Genomic DNA, 15982 nt, shown 5'->3' on the forward strand with positions numbered 1-15982 from the left:
AAGATGGACAGAGAACACCAAAAGTGACTGAGGGAGGGTCATGAGAACAGCAAAAGCCAGTGATCCCTGGGATAAGCATACCAGTTATCTTGATAATTTAACTCCTGACAGTTAAAAGGTAAAGGCTACAGATAGGGAGATAGAGGAAAACAAAAGGAAGCAGCCAGTTAGCTGAGAAGTGAAACCAAAACCAGTTTACAGAAGGCTGCATGACTTTTGAAATACACAAGGCCTTTCTGAGTCTTCCCAAACACAGAAACACAAATAACTTGCCCGGGATTCCAGAGACTTCTCATAGGCCAGACTGTAGACAGACACACACAGGTGCCATCATGAGATGAAATCAGGTCACAGAAAGACCACTGAAAATATATGACTTGAAGAAAGGAGAAAGGGAAGGAGGGGAGGAGGGAGGGAGAGGGAAGGAGAAAGGAAAGATGAAGATGCCAAAGGCATCAGACTCCTACCTCCCTATCTTTACATATCTTCTTATGCAAGAGCCTGACCTGCCTTGCACATGGGCAACAAAAACATGGGCAGCAGAAAATGAATGTGTGTGTGACCCATAATGAGTGTGAATAATATTTTAAAAAGGGAACAGACTTTCAGTGGCCAGGTAACACTGAGTGGCCACGTCAACTACATTTATGTCAACTCTTTCTTCTTGATCTTGGATTAACTGCTTCACATTTTACACCACGGAAGAGATCTCTCCATCCACAGAATGCATGTGGAGGGCTGATGAAGCAATTAACCCAGGTAGGCAAATAAATACCCTCATGAAGCAGCAAGGTTAACACCAAGAGATATACGTGGTAGAATGCAAGCTCTTAACAGAAGAGAAAATGAGGAAGACAAAGGTCTGTACTGTAAAAACAAAAGAAAAAGAAACACCTTATAGTGAAAACTCAGAGTAAAAAGGACACACGATGAACATGATGATATACCCCACATCACTGACAGGTACTTTATAAGCATTTTCACAGGACTTATTGTATATTATGTTCTTTCATATTCATTCAGTCTTATGAAATGCAGAGGAAACCTATTATTGCTTCTAGCTAGCAAATGAAAAAGGTGAGGCTTAGAAAAATGAAAATCCCTTGCCCATAGGCAAACAACCAGAAATGATAGAGACTGGACTTGAACCTAGATTTTCTGACTCTAGGTACAGTGGTCTACCTAGTCCTCCCAAACAGTCAAACATCTGGACTGACTGAGCAATATTCTTGCTCATCAGCAGAAAACTGGAAGGAATGACTTCTAAACAAGATCCCCAAACCGTGAGGCTCCATGATTCCAATGTGCTCACTACCCCTTGAATGCCCTCTTGACAAAGAACAAACTCACACAATCACTTTGTATGTGCACATATGCATACATGCATGCTATGTGTGTGCACACCTGCATGCTGAGGGCAGGTAGGGAGCTGTGGAACAAATACTTAGGACATCAAGAATAAATAATGAATATCAGACTAGACCACTGAAACCTGCCTCTCTGCATAGAAATATTTCTAGCTTGCATCAAGTTCCTCTTTGCGTAAAACACTGACATTTTCGTGATGTTCAGGAGCCTGCTGCTGGCTTCCAAAAGCTCTGGCACTATACCATGCTGTCACTGTAACTGCCCTCCAGTGAGCCATCAAAATCCTGACTAGAACATTTTTGAATACAGCAGTTTTCTTGCCACCAAAACACTAAATTGCAATATTTTATATTTATCTCTATTTAAATTTTAGTGATGCCACATAAATGTTAACACGGTCTTACACTAATACAATCACGAAAAAGTCTTAGTAACACCACATACTGGCACAGACCCCAGATGAGTTATGGCTTGCTAAGCAGGCCCAAAGCATGCTTCTCAAGTCACTTAGTCCCCCTTAACTAAGATGTGACATCAAGATGTTTCCCCCATGAAATGTGTTTCCGGAAGCAATGGCAAAGTATACATAGAATCATTTGTTCACATTCAAAGTAGAAAGAAAGTATTTGGGATTACAGAAAAGATTACCCAAAAGGGTCTGGGGGAGAGGTTAATAATGTTTGAATCAATTATTTTATGGCGTGAGAAACAAAAAGTGAGCCTCAGTAAGTTCTCAAGCCTCTAAAGCCTTATGAAGATAAGGACCTTAACTTTTCCAGGGCTGAAATCACAGCTACCAATGACAAATTCACATATTCTTCACCTTTCCAGTAGGTGCAGAGGCAGTGATATCCCTGCCTGGCTCTGGTAAATCAGAGCAAGGGAGATATGCCCTGGACTCCACAGGACAACCAGGGGTTGAAGATGAGGCAGGTAAGCAATAAGGGAAACAAAGGCCTGCAGTGCCCTCAACCTCTCCCCATGGAACAATTCTTCCAGCCTTCCTAGCTTTGCCCCTCAATTTACTAAGAAAAGATGCTTAAGTCTTTGAGAATGAGAGGGCATCAGACCGATACTCTGATTAAATAAAGATAAGCAGAGATGAAAGGCAAAGGAAATCTTTTCAAAACAAAGATTCCTGTCCATCAACAGAGGAATGGATAAAGTAGATGTGGTACATATATACAATGGAATATTACTCAGCCATAAAAAGGAACAAAATTGGGTCATCTGCAGACGTGGATGGACCTAGAGACTGTCATACAGAGTGAAGTAAGTCAGAAAGAGAAAAACAAATATTGTATATTAACATATATATGTGGAATCTAGAAGAACGGTATAGATGAATTTGCAAAGCAGAAACAGAGACACAGTCGTAGAGAACAAATATATGGATAACAAAGGGAAAGGGGGGGTGAGAGGAATTGGGAGATTGAGATTGACATATATACACTACTGATACTATGTATAAAATAGATAACTAATGAGAACCTACTGTATAGCACAGGGAACTCTACTCAATGCTCTGTGGTGACCTAAATAGGAAGGAAATCCAAAAATGAGGGGATATATATATATGTATACCTGATTCATTTTGCTGTACAGTAGAAACTAATACAACATTGTAACTATATTCCAATAAAAATTAATTTAAAAAAAAGATTCTAATGGTAAAAATGTTCAGAATAGCCTTTTTCCTACATCACCACAATCCCTGCATGCAAGCGAGGCAACACTTAATAGGAACCACACGTGCCCTTAAAGCAAGAATCAGAATACTGGTTCCTGTTGTAGAGGAACAAAGGGTCCTAGGAACAGATTTTCAAAAACAGAAGGAACTATAGCTCCAGTGGACCAACTACAGCTTGAAGACATCTTGACTTTTTTAGGATGAGTATAATGATGAGGTGTTCAAATCTCTTTCTGTATCCACTCTTTAGAGATGCTCATTTCTCTTGCCTGATCAGTCTTCTAGCATAAGCCAGGCTAACTGAAATTTAAACAACTCCCAATACAGAGAGTGTGATAATCTGACTGCACATTGATTGGTTCCAGGCAACTAGGGGAAGACACATTTCCCCCCAAAAGGCCCTCCTTGGTCAGGTTCATCATTTATTCATCACCAGAGTAGCTTTACTGCCAAAAGGATCAGCTCTTAGGGTTCATTCCCCTTCCTCTCAACTACCTATGGTTGGTCTAACTTCTAACTAGCTTTGAATAAAACAGAGAATGCCACCTAAAATATGTTATTAAATGTCCACACAGGGCTTCCCTGGTGGAGCAGTGGTTGAGAATCCGCCTGCCAATGCAGGGGACATGGGTTTGATCCCTGGTCCAGGAAGATCCCACATGCCATGGAGCAACTAAGCCTGTGTGCCACAACTACTGAGCCTGTGCTCTAGAGCCCGTGAGCCACAACTACTGAGCCTGCGTGCCGCAACTACTGAAGCCCACACGCCTAGAGCCTGTGCTCCACAACCAGAGAAGCCACCGCAATGAGAAGCCTGCTCACTGCAACGAAGAGTAGCCCCCTCTAGCCGCAACTAGAGAAAGCCCGCGCACAGCAACGAAGACCCAACACAGCCAAAAATAAATAAATAAAATTAAAAAAAAAAAAGTCCATACATATAAGATGAGGTGGAACCAAGAGTCACAGATGCTGACAACATGAGTGAAAATTCTTATCTACTTGGAATAAGGGCAGAATCAAATTCTTACTCTAGTTTCAATGGGATTACACTAAACTGTGGATAGAGATGTGCATGAGTTCAAATGTAACCTTCTTCCAGGCCAGTCAGGCCAAGAGTAAAGCTAGACTTCACCTGAAGGGTCCAAAGGATCCTGGCCAATGGGATGTCCATCCATTCTGCTCACCTGGAAAAGGCAGCCCCCAGCACAAACGCAGCATACTCCTTCAGCAGGGGTTCTGTGCTGTTCAGCCCGTTGATCACCACTTGAAGGCCACCGAAGGAAAGCAGGTCCTGTGCATTATCCATCTGCAACAGAGGCACTGCTTAGTACAGTACAGACATCAAGGAAAGAAGAGCCTTTCTTTTGGTGACTATTGAAGAACAAACTAAAAAATCAAGTAAAAACTGTCGGTGGCCTTTCTAATTAGGAAAGGGTTTGTAAAAAAAAAAAAAAACTAAATTTTTAAATAATCTTAAATTTGAGAATTCCTAATTCACCTAACGTGATTTATGAGCACCTGCGTGGGAACTGGCAGAAATGGTACCTAGCAATTGCTTATGCCAAACATGTCCTGAAAAATTCTAATACCGTAATGAGTCACAAGCTTACTCGTAGTGTACAAGCTGTTAACACAAAGATCTGGCGTCATCAGCACTAGTAAAAGGCACTATGCTTCCTGTTGGTGTCCAGCCTCAACGCGGGCAGTGGAGGCAGCAGACACTTTTTAAAAAGCTGATTTTTAATTAGAAATCAGGGACTGTAATAGGAACTCTGTTGCAGGGAAAGGGCTGGAAAAGTGCTAGGAGAAGAATAACAATAGTACGCTTCTCTTCCCTCTTCCTCACTTTATAGTCTAAGGTTGACTGAATCTGAGGACACTCATGATAAATCTGCACAAAAGTCTCTCTCTCAAAAGCTTTAGCTTAGGTCTGTGCTACTCACTAGTGGCTATTATTGGACAGTGCAGAACATTTCCACCATCCCATAAAGTTCCTTTGGACAACACTGGTCTAGGCTATGCTTAAGGTCCAAAGCCCCAAGTCCAGACTCTGTCTCTTTTATTCTATAGGGAATCTCATTCCCCAAGCTTCACTGGTATCCTGGAACAAGACTCAACTTCCTCAGAAAGGTCACTGGATCCTGTTTTCCCCATGCAGTAGCTACAGTCTCCCTTGAAAATATCTTTGTTGCTATAAAAGCTGTCTCTTGCCTACATGCTGATCCCACTCTACAAATCCTCAGGAAAACTCAGGAAACTAGAGCCCAACAACAATGTGACTACTACCCACCTTTTTCCTCCAGATGCCACTGAGCCCTGTCCTACCTGACTGTATCTTTCCAAACTGGAAGATGGCTCTAACAGAGAAATCCAGTTTGAAGGGCTGTATTTGACTCTGGCTATGTTTTTGGAGAGGCCTAGCCCGTTTTTACCACTTAGAAGATCATTCTTATACTCAACCACAAGAGCAGGGGTTTTTATCTTTCTGTTCACTGGTATAGGCCCAGTGATTACAACAGTGTAAGCATATAGTTAAGTGTTCAATAAATCATCATTAAACCAATGAATAAAGTTGATCAGAAAGAGATGTTACTGAAATAAACTCCACTGTGAGTAAAAAAGGCAATCTGGTGTATGTGTGTCAACAAAATGTATGGGTCGCTTGTACCACAAACCTAAAGAGATGGCCAATCCAGGGCCATGAAGTAAGCATGGAGTCTGCTCTGTCATAAGGTCCCCAAGCCAGGGTTGGCATTTGTCTGCCCTAATATGTCCTTATGAAGAGGAATGATTTACTGGGCCATAGCCCAGCTAACTAGGAAGAACCAGAGCTGGGTGCTTTGCTGACATAAGCACAAATAATACAGGACTTCCCTGGTGGTCCAGTGGTTAAGAATCCGCCTTCCAATGCAGGGGACACAGGTTTGATTCCTGGTTGGAGAACTAAGATCCCACATGCCGCGGGGCAACTAAGCCCGTGTGCACCGCAACTACTGAGCCCACGCACCACAACTAGAGAGAAGCCCACGCACTGCAACAAAAGATCCCGCATGCTGCAACTAAGACCCAACGCAGCCAAAAAAATAAATAATAAATAAATAAATAAATAATACTTACTGAGTCTTCCTTCCTCACATACTCTGATTTTAAAATCTAAGTATTCACTACCTCTCCTTTGATCTTCCTTCCTCCAAGTTTTCTAGATATAAAACTCTGGCTCGGAGTCCTATAACTTCATGCCTGAGATGGCTACTTATCAAGGCTGGTATGAGTCCCTAGCAGAGCAAAGCAACACAGCCCAGAGTCACAGAGGTTCTATTCTAGATTCAGTTTATCTTCATTACTACAAAGATAATCCAGGGTATTATAAATGCTGACATTTATATAAGCACTTCAGCCTTTTCAAGATGTTTTCTCATTTGTTATTTCACTGGAGACGAGGAAGAAAAGAGTCACTCTGCCTACTGCACACCCAAGCTCCAAAATCTGGACCCTGCCCAGTATCACACAGGAGAAGGCATGACCAGAGCCTGGGTCTGGGGCCAGAACTTTTCCCAGGCTACCCTCAGGATTGGGTGGGACAGGTGGAAAGGAGCTCAAGGTAGAAGCAGGGAGCACATCAGAAAGGAGGCAGTAGGGAAACTGTGCCAACACTCAGGAGGGAAAAAGGGAACCAGAAAACTGACAAGACAATGAGATAACCAAGAGAATAAAGAAAGGGAGAAATGATGGTAAATAACTGAGGAGTCACATGAGGGAAGGCAAATACAGCACCCCAGGGTGGATGGGGCAGACAGTGGCTGTTCCTTATAAATAACTCACACACTGTTTCCACACACATGGTTTTGCTTTTCACAAATCTTGTTTAATAATTCAAACATGGCTGTGAGGAATCCTTGGGCAGATCTACTTTGGGTCCTTGAAGCCCATGGCTCCTCAAAACCGCCAATCAGTAAGTCTAGAATAGAAGTGGACTAAGTAAGTTCCTGGCAAGAAGAGTCCTATCTTCCTCAAAGCTAGTACTACATCACCCTAATTCCCCATCACAACTGGAACTTGAGGCCGAGCTATGCCTTCTTTAATCCCCTGGTGCAATCACAACTTAACACTGCTGCAGGAAGCCCGACATACCAGCCCAAACCACCTTACCCATATTTCTACTCAAAAGACTAATCACCCAAAACACTTATGACTCTTCTGCCAACAGATCAAGTTTGGTCTCCATGCGGGAACTGGTTCCTGGACTGACCACAGGCTAAGTTTGGTGATGTCCAAGAAACTGTTAATCCCACCCAGTGACCCATGAAAGCAGAATGGGTTATCAACCTAGAGATGACACTGCAGGGTGACCAAAGAACCTGCAAGGGAAATAAAATTTGTTAGGGCCCTGCTAGCCTCCTGTGTACTCACTCCCCCTAGGTAAGATAAGCTCTTATAAAAGGTCATTTGGCCTTTTATGCTGCAACTAAAGAGCCTGAAGCCTGATACCTAAAGATCCATCCAAGTATGTTAAGATGAGAAAAAATAAAAGCTGTCAACATCAGAGCAGGACTGAGCTGGCCAATAACCCCTAGGATCCTTAATCCTTTAAATATCTATAACGGAAAAGCTGTTGGAATTTTTGGTTTTTACCCTGGAGAGAAAGACTGGAAAGAGGAAAGAGAACCCAGGTCCATTTTCTTCTCTAAAAGGATCACAGACCTGCTATTTGAGGCCTGAGAAAGAGTTATGAGCAGAGAGAGATGAAGAGGCCACCCCATAATTCCTGCAGATACAGTACACACTCATCCTCTCTCAACACAAAGGCTGGCAAAATCCTAAAGAAAGAATGTCTTTTAGCCTAGTTTATAGAGAACAAGGACGCTGTCGTGCGTGGGAGGATGCTGAAGATCTATGTCTTGATGAAGATCTCAAACAAGCCTTTGATTATGATTACACAGACTTCCCAGGCCATCATCGCCCCTAGTCTGGATTACTGCAATAGCCTCCTATCTGGTTTTCCTGCTTCTACCCATGCACTCGGCCTACAGACTAATTCTCAACACACAGCCAGAGGGATCCTTTAAAAGTAAGTCAGATCAAATGCTTCTTCTGCTCAACATCCTCCACACAGTGTCTGTCCAATTTCATTCTTTTCCACAGCCAACAAGGCGCTCCATGATCTCCCTTCCCTTATCTCTCCAAGTTTTACCTACTTCCCTCCCCCTTCTCTTAGCTCCCGCCACATTACTGTACCCCAAACACACTAGACATGCTCCCACCTTTAGGATTCAGTACTTGCTGTTGCTCCTGTCTGAAATCTTCCTTCCCAACACTGCCAATCCTTATCCTGCTCTACTTTTTATTTTTGAATAGTACCTATCACCTTCAAACATATTATATATAATTTACTTGTTAGCTATGTTTGTTGTCTATCTGCCTCTTCTAGAAGGTAAGCTCCAATTTTGTTCACAAATGTATCTTAAGTGACTGGAACAGTGCCTGGAACTTAACAGGCGTGCAATAAATTAACTTATTCAATAAGTGCATGACCTCTCTTGGCTCCTTCCACTTATATCCACCTATTCTCCTCTGAGCTTCATTCAGATGGCGCCAGTATCCTGTGAGTAGCCAAAAGGTTTAGAGCACAGAGTTTAGGGTCAGACAGATCTTGTTGCAAATCCCAGCTCTACACTCACTAACTGGCTGACCTTGGGCAATCACAAATGTGACCTGTGCTTTATTTGCCTCAGTTATAAAATGGGATTAACAGTAGTACTCCAAAGGCAGGTATGGAAGTCAATGAATTAATGTGTACAAGGCACTTGAATATGTGCCTAGTATATGATAATGCTCAATAAACATTAACTATTACAAGTATGGCACAAGTCTGATCAGTCATTTCCCTGCTTCAAACTCCCAAATGGTTCTTAGGATCAAGGATAAAATCATGAAGAGAATGATTTTCCAAACCTCACCTCTCTGACTCTCTAACCTTTCCACTTTATCTATGCCACCCCACCCACTGGTCTCTGTGCTCCAGTCACTCCAGTCTTTTCCAGGTCCTCAATCTCACCAAGTTCTTCTCTGACTCAGAATTTTTGCACATGCTGTTTCCTCTGCCCCTAATGCTCTAATACAATGGGGCGAACTTTTCCTGAAGGGCCTGAAAGTAAACATTTTTGGCTTTGTGAGCCATGTGGCTCACTGCCACTGTAGCAGTAAAACAGTCAAAAGCAATAAAACAACACATAAACAAATAGATGTGACTGTGTTCCAATAAAACTTTGTTCACAAAAGTGGGCCATAGTTTGCCACCCCCAGTTCCAATCTCCCCTCTTTGCCTAGTTAACCCCTAATCATCCTTTAATGCTCAGCCTAAATGTCACTACTTCAGAGAAGCCTTCCCCAGCTAGGCTAAGTTCCCCTGTTATATATTCACACATTACCCTCTGGAGCCCTTATCGCAGTCTTAAATTATCTCATTATTAAATTGTTAATTTTTTCATTGTTCATTATTTAATCACTCTCACTTCCAGAAGACTATAAGCTACATGGAACAAGTACCACATCTATTTTACCTCTGCTGTATCCTCAGTGTTGAAAAATTAAATGAAGTAACACTCCAAATGAAAAAGAGCTTGCCTCTGGTCTGTAAGAAGATATCTTACTACAACAGATATTGGTCTAGATTAAAAATGCTATATACCGGGCTTCCCTGGTGGCGCAGTGGTTAAGAATCTGCCTGCTAATGCAGGGAACATGGGTTCAAGCCCTGGTCCAGAAAGATCCCACATGCTGCAGAGTAACTAGGCCCAGGCGCCACAACTTATTGAGCCTGTGCTCTAGAGTCCGCGAGCCACAACTGCTGAAACCCGTGCACCTAGAGCCCATGCTCCGCAATAAGAGAAGCCACTGCAATGAGAAGCCTGCACACCGCAACGAAGAGTAGCCTCCGCTCACCACAACCAGACAAAGCCCGCGGGAAGCAATGAAGACCCCACGCAGCCAAAAAAATAATAATAATAAATAAATATTTTTTTACAAAATGCTGTACACCTTGAGAGAGAAGGAAAGATGGTGACAATATTTTCGTAGGGCCTTGGGCAGGGGGTGTTATTTCTTGGAGCTGTTAAAAGTCAGACTGACAGTCAATGAAATATAATACCTGATGGACATAATATTCAAGATCAAAGAGTGCCGCAATCTTCTCTTCCAGGCTGGAGTTGGAACTATTGAACTTGTTGATCAGTCGTACCATAATCTGCATGTCAGTCTCAATGACAACATTCAGCTCCTCAAAGTCCTTCTTCAGCTCCTCAATGGGACGGAACAGCCGTTTAACTTTGGCCTGCCTTGCCTAAGGAGAGTAGCAAAGAGATGGTTAATCCTCAGTTGAAGACATCTCCCCCCCAAGACTCCTGTGGTCTACCATGGATGCCCATCCTCAAAGAACTGCTGCTCTAGGAGGCAATCTTCTTTAATCTGTACTATCAAAAGTCCTGATACTTTCCAAGATGCCCAGAGAACAGAGAGCCCTCAGAGTCTACCCATGTAGCCCTCTGCCCCAAGAACACACTCAAGATTTTCCAAGGTTCACCTATCTCAGTATGCCTTCCAATGTTCGGAAGAATGTCAAGTCTTCTTTTTGTAATCACTGAGGTCAGGGGAAGCAATGCAAGCTCACCCTCCAACCCCTAATCTCACGTGGGAAAGCTGAGGTCTAAGACGGAATAATCCACACCTTGGTTCTCTTTCTTCTACAATCATAGGATATCTTTGCTTTGCCCCTGCCCCATCCAGCAACATTTTAGGGAAATCCGGATGGAGGAAACTGTGGGTAAAGAGCTGTCAGAGTGGGAGCAATTTGCTGATGAAAATTAAATCTCTGCCATTACTGTCAATCTAACTACAGGTGTACAATTTGTTCAACTTTTGAAATAGTTAAATTACTGTATATACTATAATCAAGTCTCAAACAATTTTCACTCAGTCCCTCCCCACCCCCCACACATATAAAGATTTTAAAATGAAGTTATGTTGGAGGTGAATAAGAGGCTTTAATTAGATATTTTCTACATGTGACACTTTCTGTTTTCTTCCCAATTTTAGAGGATAGTGCTTATAAAGAGAGTCTGAAAGGTCACAGTGGCTTATGTCTCTATCTTCCAAGAATAATTAAAAGGCCTGAATATTTATAAAAGGCAGGATGATGAGCAGCTGTCAGCTCCAAATTGCTCATCTATTACCTGTGGGTTTTCTCTCCAGTTCAAAGGACTCCATAGAAACACCAACCAAAGAAATGAATCAGTCTCTCTTAAAAAAAACCCAAGTTCCTAGCAGAGCAATCACACCTATGCGATGCTATATTCTCCTTTAGGCTAAACAGTGAAATGCTCTCCTTACACCCAGCTAGAGGACTCTGGGTGGCTGCCAAAGGCCAGGCAAAGAGGTCTAGGAAAGCTGAGTCACTGCCTAGAGCTGTGGGATGACAGACAAGTGAGCAGGATAAGAAACTAGTCACCTCTGCCTCACAAAAATGATGCATGCCTGGCCCTTGGGAAGGCCTTTAACAAAACAAAACTTTTAATTTTGCAGTAATTATAAACTCAAAGGAAATTACAAAAATAATACACAGAGTACTATATAGCCTTCATTCAGCTTCCTCTGATGGTAACATCTTATGCAATAACAGCACAACGTCAAAACCAAGAAAGTGACATAGGTACAATACTATTAACTAGACCACAAGCCTTATTCAGATTTCACCAGCTTTTACATGTACACATTTGCATGTACGTGTGTGCATCATTCTCCACAATTTTATCTAATATACAGATTCAGAACAGAACAATCAAGTTACAGAACTGTTCCATCACCATCAAACAACTCCACCGTAGTCCTCTATAGTTGCACCTCATCCTCTCATCCCTTGCCTCCTGTCCCTATGCCCTGGCAACCACTAATTTGTTCTCCATATCTATAATTCTAGCATTTGGTGAAAGCTACACAGACAGTTACACAGTCTGTAGTTTTTTGAGATTGGCCCTTTTACTAAACTTAAGGCACTTGAGATCTATCCAAGTTACTGTAAATATCAATGGTTTGTTTCTTTTTAATGCTGAGTAGTATTCCATTGTATAGATGTACAGTTTGTTTAAACATTCACCTGTTGAAGAATGTTTGTTTCCAGGTTTGGAGTATTATGAATAAAACCGCATGAACATTTGTATAAATGTGTTTAAAAAAATTAATTTGGGGGCTTCCCTGGTGGTGCAGTGGTTGAGAGTCCGCCTGCCAATGCAGGGGACACGGGTTCGTGCCCCGGTCCGGAAAGATCCCACATGCCGCGGAGCGGCTAGGTCCGTGAGCCATGGCCACTGAGCCTGTGCGTCCGGAGCCTGTGCTCCACAATGGGAGAGGCCACAACAGTGAGAGGCCCACGTACCGCAAAAGAATAAATAATAAATAATAAATAAATAAACGAACAAACTTGGGCTCCCCTGGTGGCGCAGTGGTTAAGAATCTGCCTGCCAATGCAGGGGACATGGGTTCGATCCCTGGCCCAGGAAGGTCCTACATGCCGCAGAGCAACTAAGCCCGTGCGCCACAACTACTGAGCCCGCGTGCCACAATTACTGAATCCCACGCACCTAGAGCCTGTGCTCTGCAACAAGAGAAGCCACGACAGTGAGAAGCCTGCGCACCGCAACAAAGAGTAGCCCCCGCTTGCCACAACTAGTGAAAGCCCTCACACAGCAATGAAGATCCAACACAAGCAAAAATAAAATAAAATTTAAAAAATAAACTTAAGTTCTTATTTCTCTGGGATAAGTGCCCAAGAGTGCAATTGCTGGGTCATAATGATAAGCATATGTTTGGTTTTATAAGAAAGAGCCCAACTATTTTCCAGAGTAGCTGAACCATTTTATATTCCCACCAACAATGTATGAAAGATCCAGTTTCTCCACATCCTCACTAGTATTTAGTATTATCATTTAATAGTAATAGATACTGCTATCTATTACTATCTATCTAATAGATAGTATTATCATTAAATAGTAATAGATGTATAGTGATATTTCATGGTGAATTTAATTTGCATATCTCTAACATCTAATAACACTAAACATTTTTTCATGTGCTTATTTGCCATCTACATATCCTCTTTGGTGAAATGTTTGTTCATGTCCTCTTCCCATTTTCAAATTGTTTGTTGGTTTTTACTGTTAAGTTTTGAGGGCTCTTTATATGTTCTAGATAGATGCAAGTCTTTTATCAGATAGACAGTCCTTGCTTTGTACAGATCTGATATGCACCAATTTCAACCACAGTTTAAATAATACTAGTCTCCCAACATGACTCAAACTTCAGTTGCCATCAATATATTTAACTTTAATTTTATTAAGTACCAACTTTGCTGCTAGCTCTTCAGTCCATAAATCACTATGTAAATAACATAAATGCCAATCATGAACAGTGGCTGATCACATTTATTTCAAAATCTGACAGTGAACTGTCACTGTGCATCCATTATGCAGTTCACACACAGATGTCAAGTGTGTGGTTATATGGCTTCCTCATCCCCCAAGGATAAACCCATGTAACATTTCATAAAAATGGATAATCAAAAGAGAGAACTGATCAACAAAGTTGAAAGCGCAGCAAAGAAACAAAAAGTGGTAACTCTGGTAGTTGAACATATATTATTAAACACACACGGAATTACAGATGATGTCATAATTTTTGCTACAACTATCAAACATAATTTTAAAACTTCAAGAGAAGGATAGTCTATTATAGTTTCCCTTATTTTTATTCACTTCACTATTCTTTCTTCCCAGTGGTCCATGTTTTCTTCTGTTATTATTTCCTTTCTCTTTGAAAAATATTCTTTAGTCATTCTTTTAGGTAGGTCTGCTGGTGATAAATTCTTTTAATTTTCTTTTGTGTGAGAGTGTCTTCATTTTCTCCCTGACACTCCTGAAGGAGATTTTCATTGGCTACAGAATTCTGAGTGAACAATTTGTTTTTTTTCAGCACTTGAAAAATATGCCACATATTTTTGGCCTTGTGATTTCAGATGAAAAAGATGCTGTCATTCAATCATTATTCCCTATTGATAGTATGTGGTTTCTGTCTTGCTGCTTTCCAGATTTTTTTTCTGTCTTTAGTTTTCAGAAGGTTGACTGTGATGTGTCATGGTATTGATTTCTTTGAATTTATCCTATTTAGAATTCACTCAGCTTCATGAATCTGTGGGTTTATATCTTTCACCAATTGGGGGAGTTTTCCATCTTTATTTCTTTGATTATTTTCTCAGCCCAGTATTCTTTCTCCTCTCCTTCTGAGACTCTGTGACACAAATCTTAGATTTTCTGTTATAATCCTACAGGTCCTTAAGTCTCTGTTCATTTTTTTTTTCAATCTGTTTTCTGTTACTTAGATGACTTTTTATCTGTCTTTAAGTTCACTGATTCTTTTCTTTCTCATCTCTATTCTACTAGTAAGCCTATCCAGTGATTATTTTTCTAATTTTCAGTTGTATTTTTCAGTTCTAAAATTCTATGCTGTTCTTTCTTATGTCTTCTATTTCTCTGCTGAGATTATCATTTGTCTCAAGAGTGTACATAACTGCTTGAAGCATTTTTATGATAACTGCTTTAAAATTCTTGTTTGATAATACCAACTCCTGGGTCATCTCACTGTTGGCATTGGTTAATTGTCTTTCCTAATTCAAGTTTTGATTTTCCTGGTTCTTGGTATGATGAGTGATTTTTGGTATACTAGGCATTTTGAGTATTAAGTTATAAGACTCTGAATTCCACTGAAACTTCCTTTACAGTAGGCAGTCACACTGTTTAGGTTTAATATGTCGGTTCTGGTCTTCTTGTACAGTTGTGACCCCAAGACAATTTAGTTTTCACAGAATTTGCAGTGTTATTTTGGTCTGCTTCCTGTGTGTGCTACCTAGAGCTAATCTAAAAACATGGGCAGTATTCTACACTGTAGTTCCATTCTCAAATCTGCTGTGTTAATTCTGGTCAGTTTCTCTTGTGGGTTACTAGGGAGCATTCCCAGAACTTCATATGCAAAATTCCTTTCTCCATCTCCCTTCCCTCCAAAACCCTACCACCACTCTCTTGTTACGAGAAGGAAGAGCATCACCTGCCACTGCTGCACACTCAGCATTGGGAATGGAAGCCCTTCCTTGGCCGCTACTGACATCACCTTGGCAGGGTAACTGAAGCACTGCCTCATCACTGCTGATCCGAGGGTAGAAGTTCAGGCTCCTCACTTATCCCCATTAACACTGCCCCGGAGTAGAAAGCAGAATGCTGACTTACGCTGCCTTGTTCCCACCAGATGGAGGGTAGAAGTACAGACTCTCCATTCACCAGCCCTCTGGCATCGCTGAAGCTAAGAGAAGTGAAAAACTACCTTGGTGCTGCCAGGGAGGGGACAGACATTCAGGTTCCCTTCTTGGCCTCTGCTGACACCACCCCAACAGAAAAAGCAGCCTGCTACACGCATGTGAAGGGTGAAAACCAGGCTCCACACTTGGTCTCTGTTGGTACTACAGCAGTGGGAGAAGCAGTGAATAGTCTTCTACCACTGGGCAGAGAGTAGAAATTCAGGCTCTCTGCTCAATTCTCCCTGACACCACCTTGATTGAGGTAGAAGAGCACTGCCTCACACCATCTATTGCCACCAGAGGGGGTGCAAGTTCAGTCTCCCCACTCAGCTTCTGCTGACACCACTCTGGTGGAGGAAAGAGAGTACAGCTTTGCTATATTACACCAAATGGGAGGTGGAAATACAAGTTCCCCATTCAACTCCCACTGGCACTAAGGGAGGTCTTTGGCTAAAGCAGAATAAGTATTGTCAAAAAGTTTTTTGTTCTATTAGACTGCCCTTTTCCTAGTTCTATCTTATGAAGAGCAG

The 15982-nt window shown here is 41.7% G+C and overlaps 1 protein-coding gene across 10 annotated transcripts in view; it reads right to left on the minus strand.

Moving 5' to 3' along the window:
• Positions 1 to 15982, minus strand: part of SIL1 (SIL1 nucleotide exchange factor) — a 313491-nt gene that overhangs the window by 83424 nt on the left and 214085 nt on the right. For all 10 annotated transcript variants that reach the window (XM_089908487.1, XM_089908488.1, XM_089908485.1 and 7 more), the window contains 2 exons: positions 10206 to 10397; positions 4243 to 4364 (listed from right to left, as the gene is read on the minus strand). In XM_089908487.1, the coding sequence (XP_089764613.1) occupies positions 4243 to 4364; positions 10206 to 10397 (314 nt within the window). The remainder of the gene's footprint in view (positions 1 to 4242; positions 4365 to 10205; positions 10398 to 15982) is intronic.

The sequence above is a fragment of the Delphinapterus leucas genome, chromosome 3 (genome assembly GCF_059928025.1).
Source record: "Delphinapterus leucas isolate spDelLeu-1000000601 "Yukka" chromosome 3, BTC_Dleu_Yukka2, whole genome shotgun sequence".
NCBI lineage: Eukaryota > Metazoa > Chordata > Mammalia > Artiodactyla > Monodontidae > Delphinapterus > Delphinapterus leucas.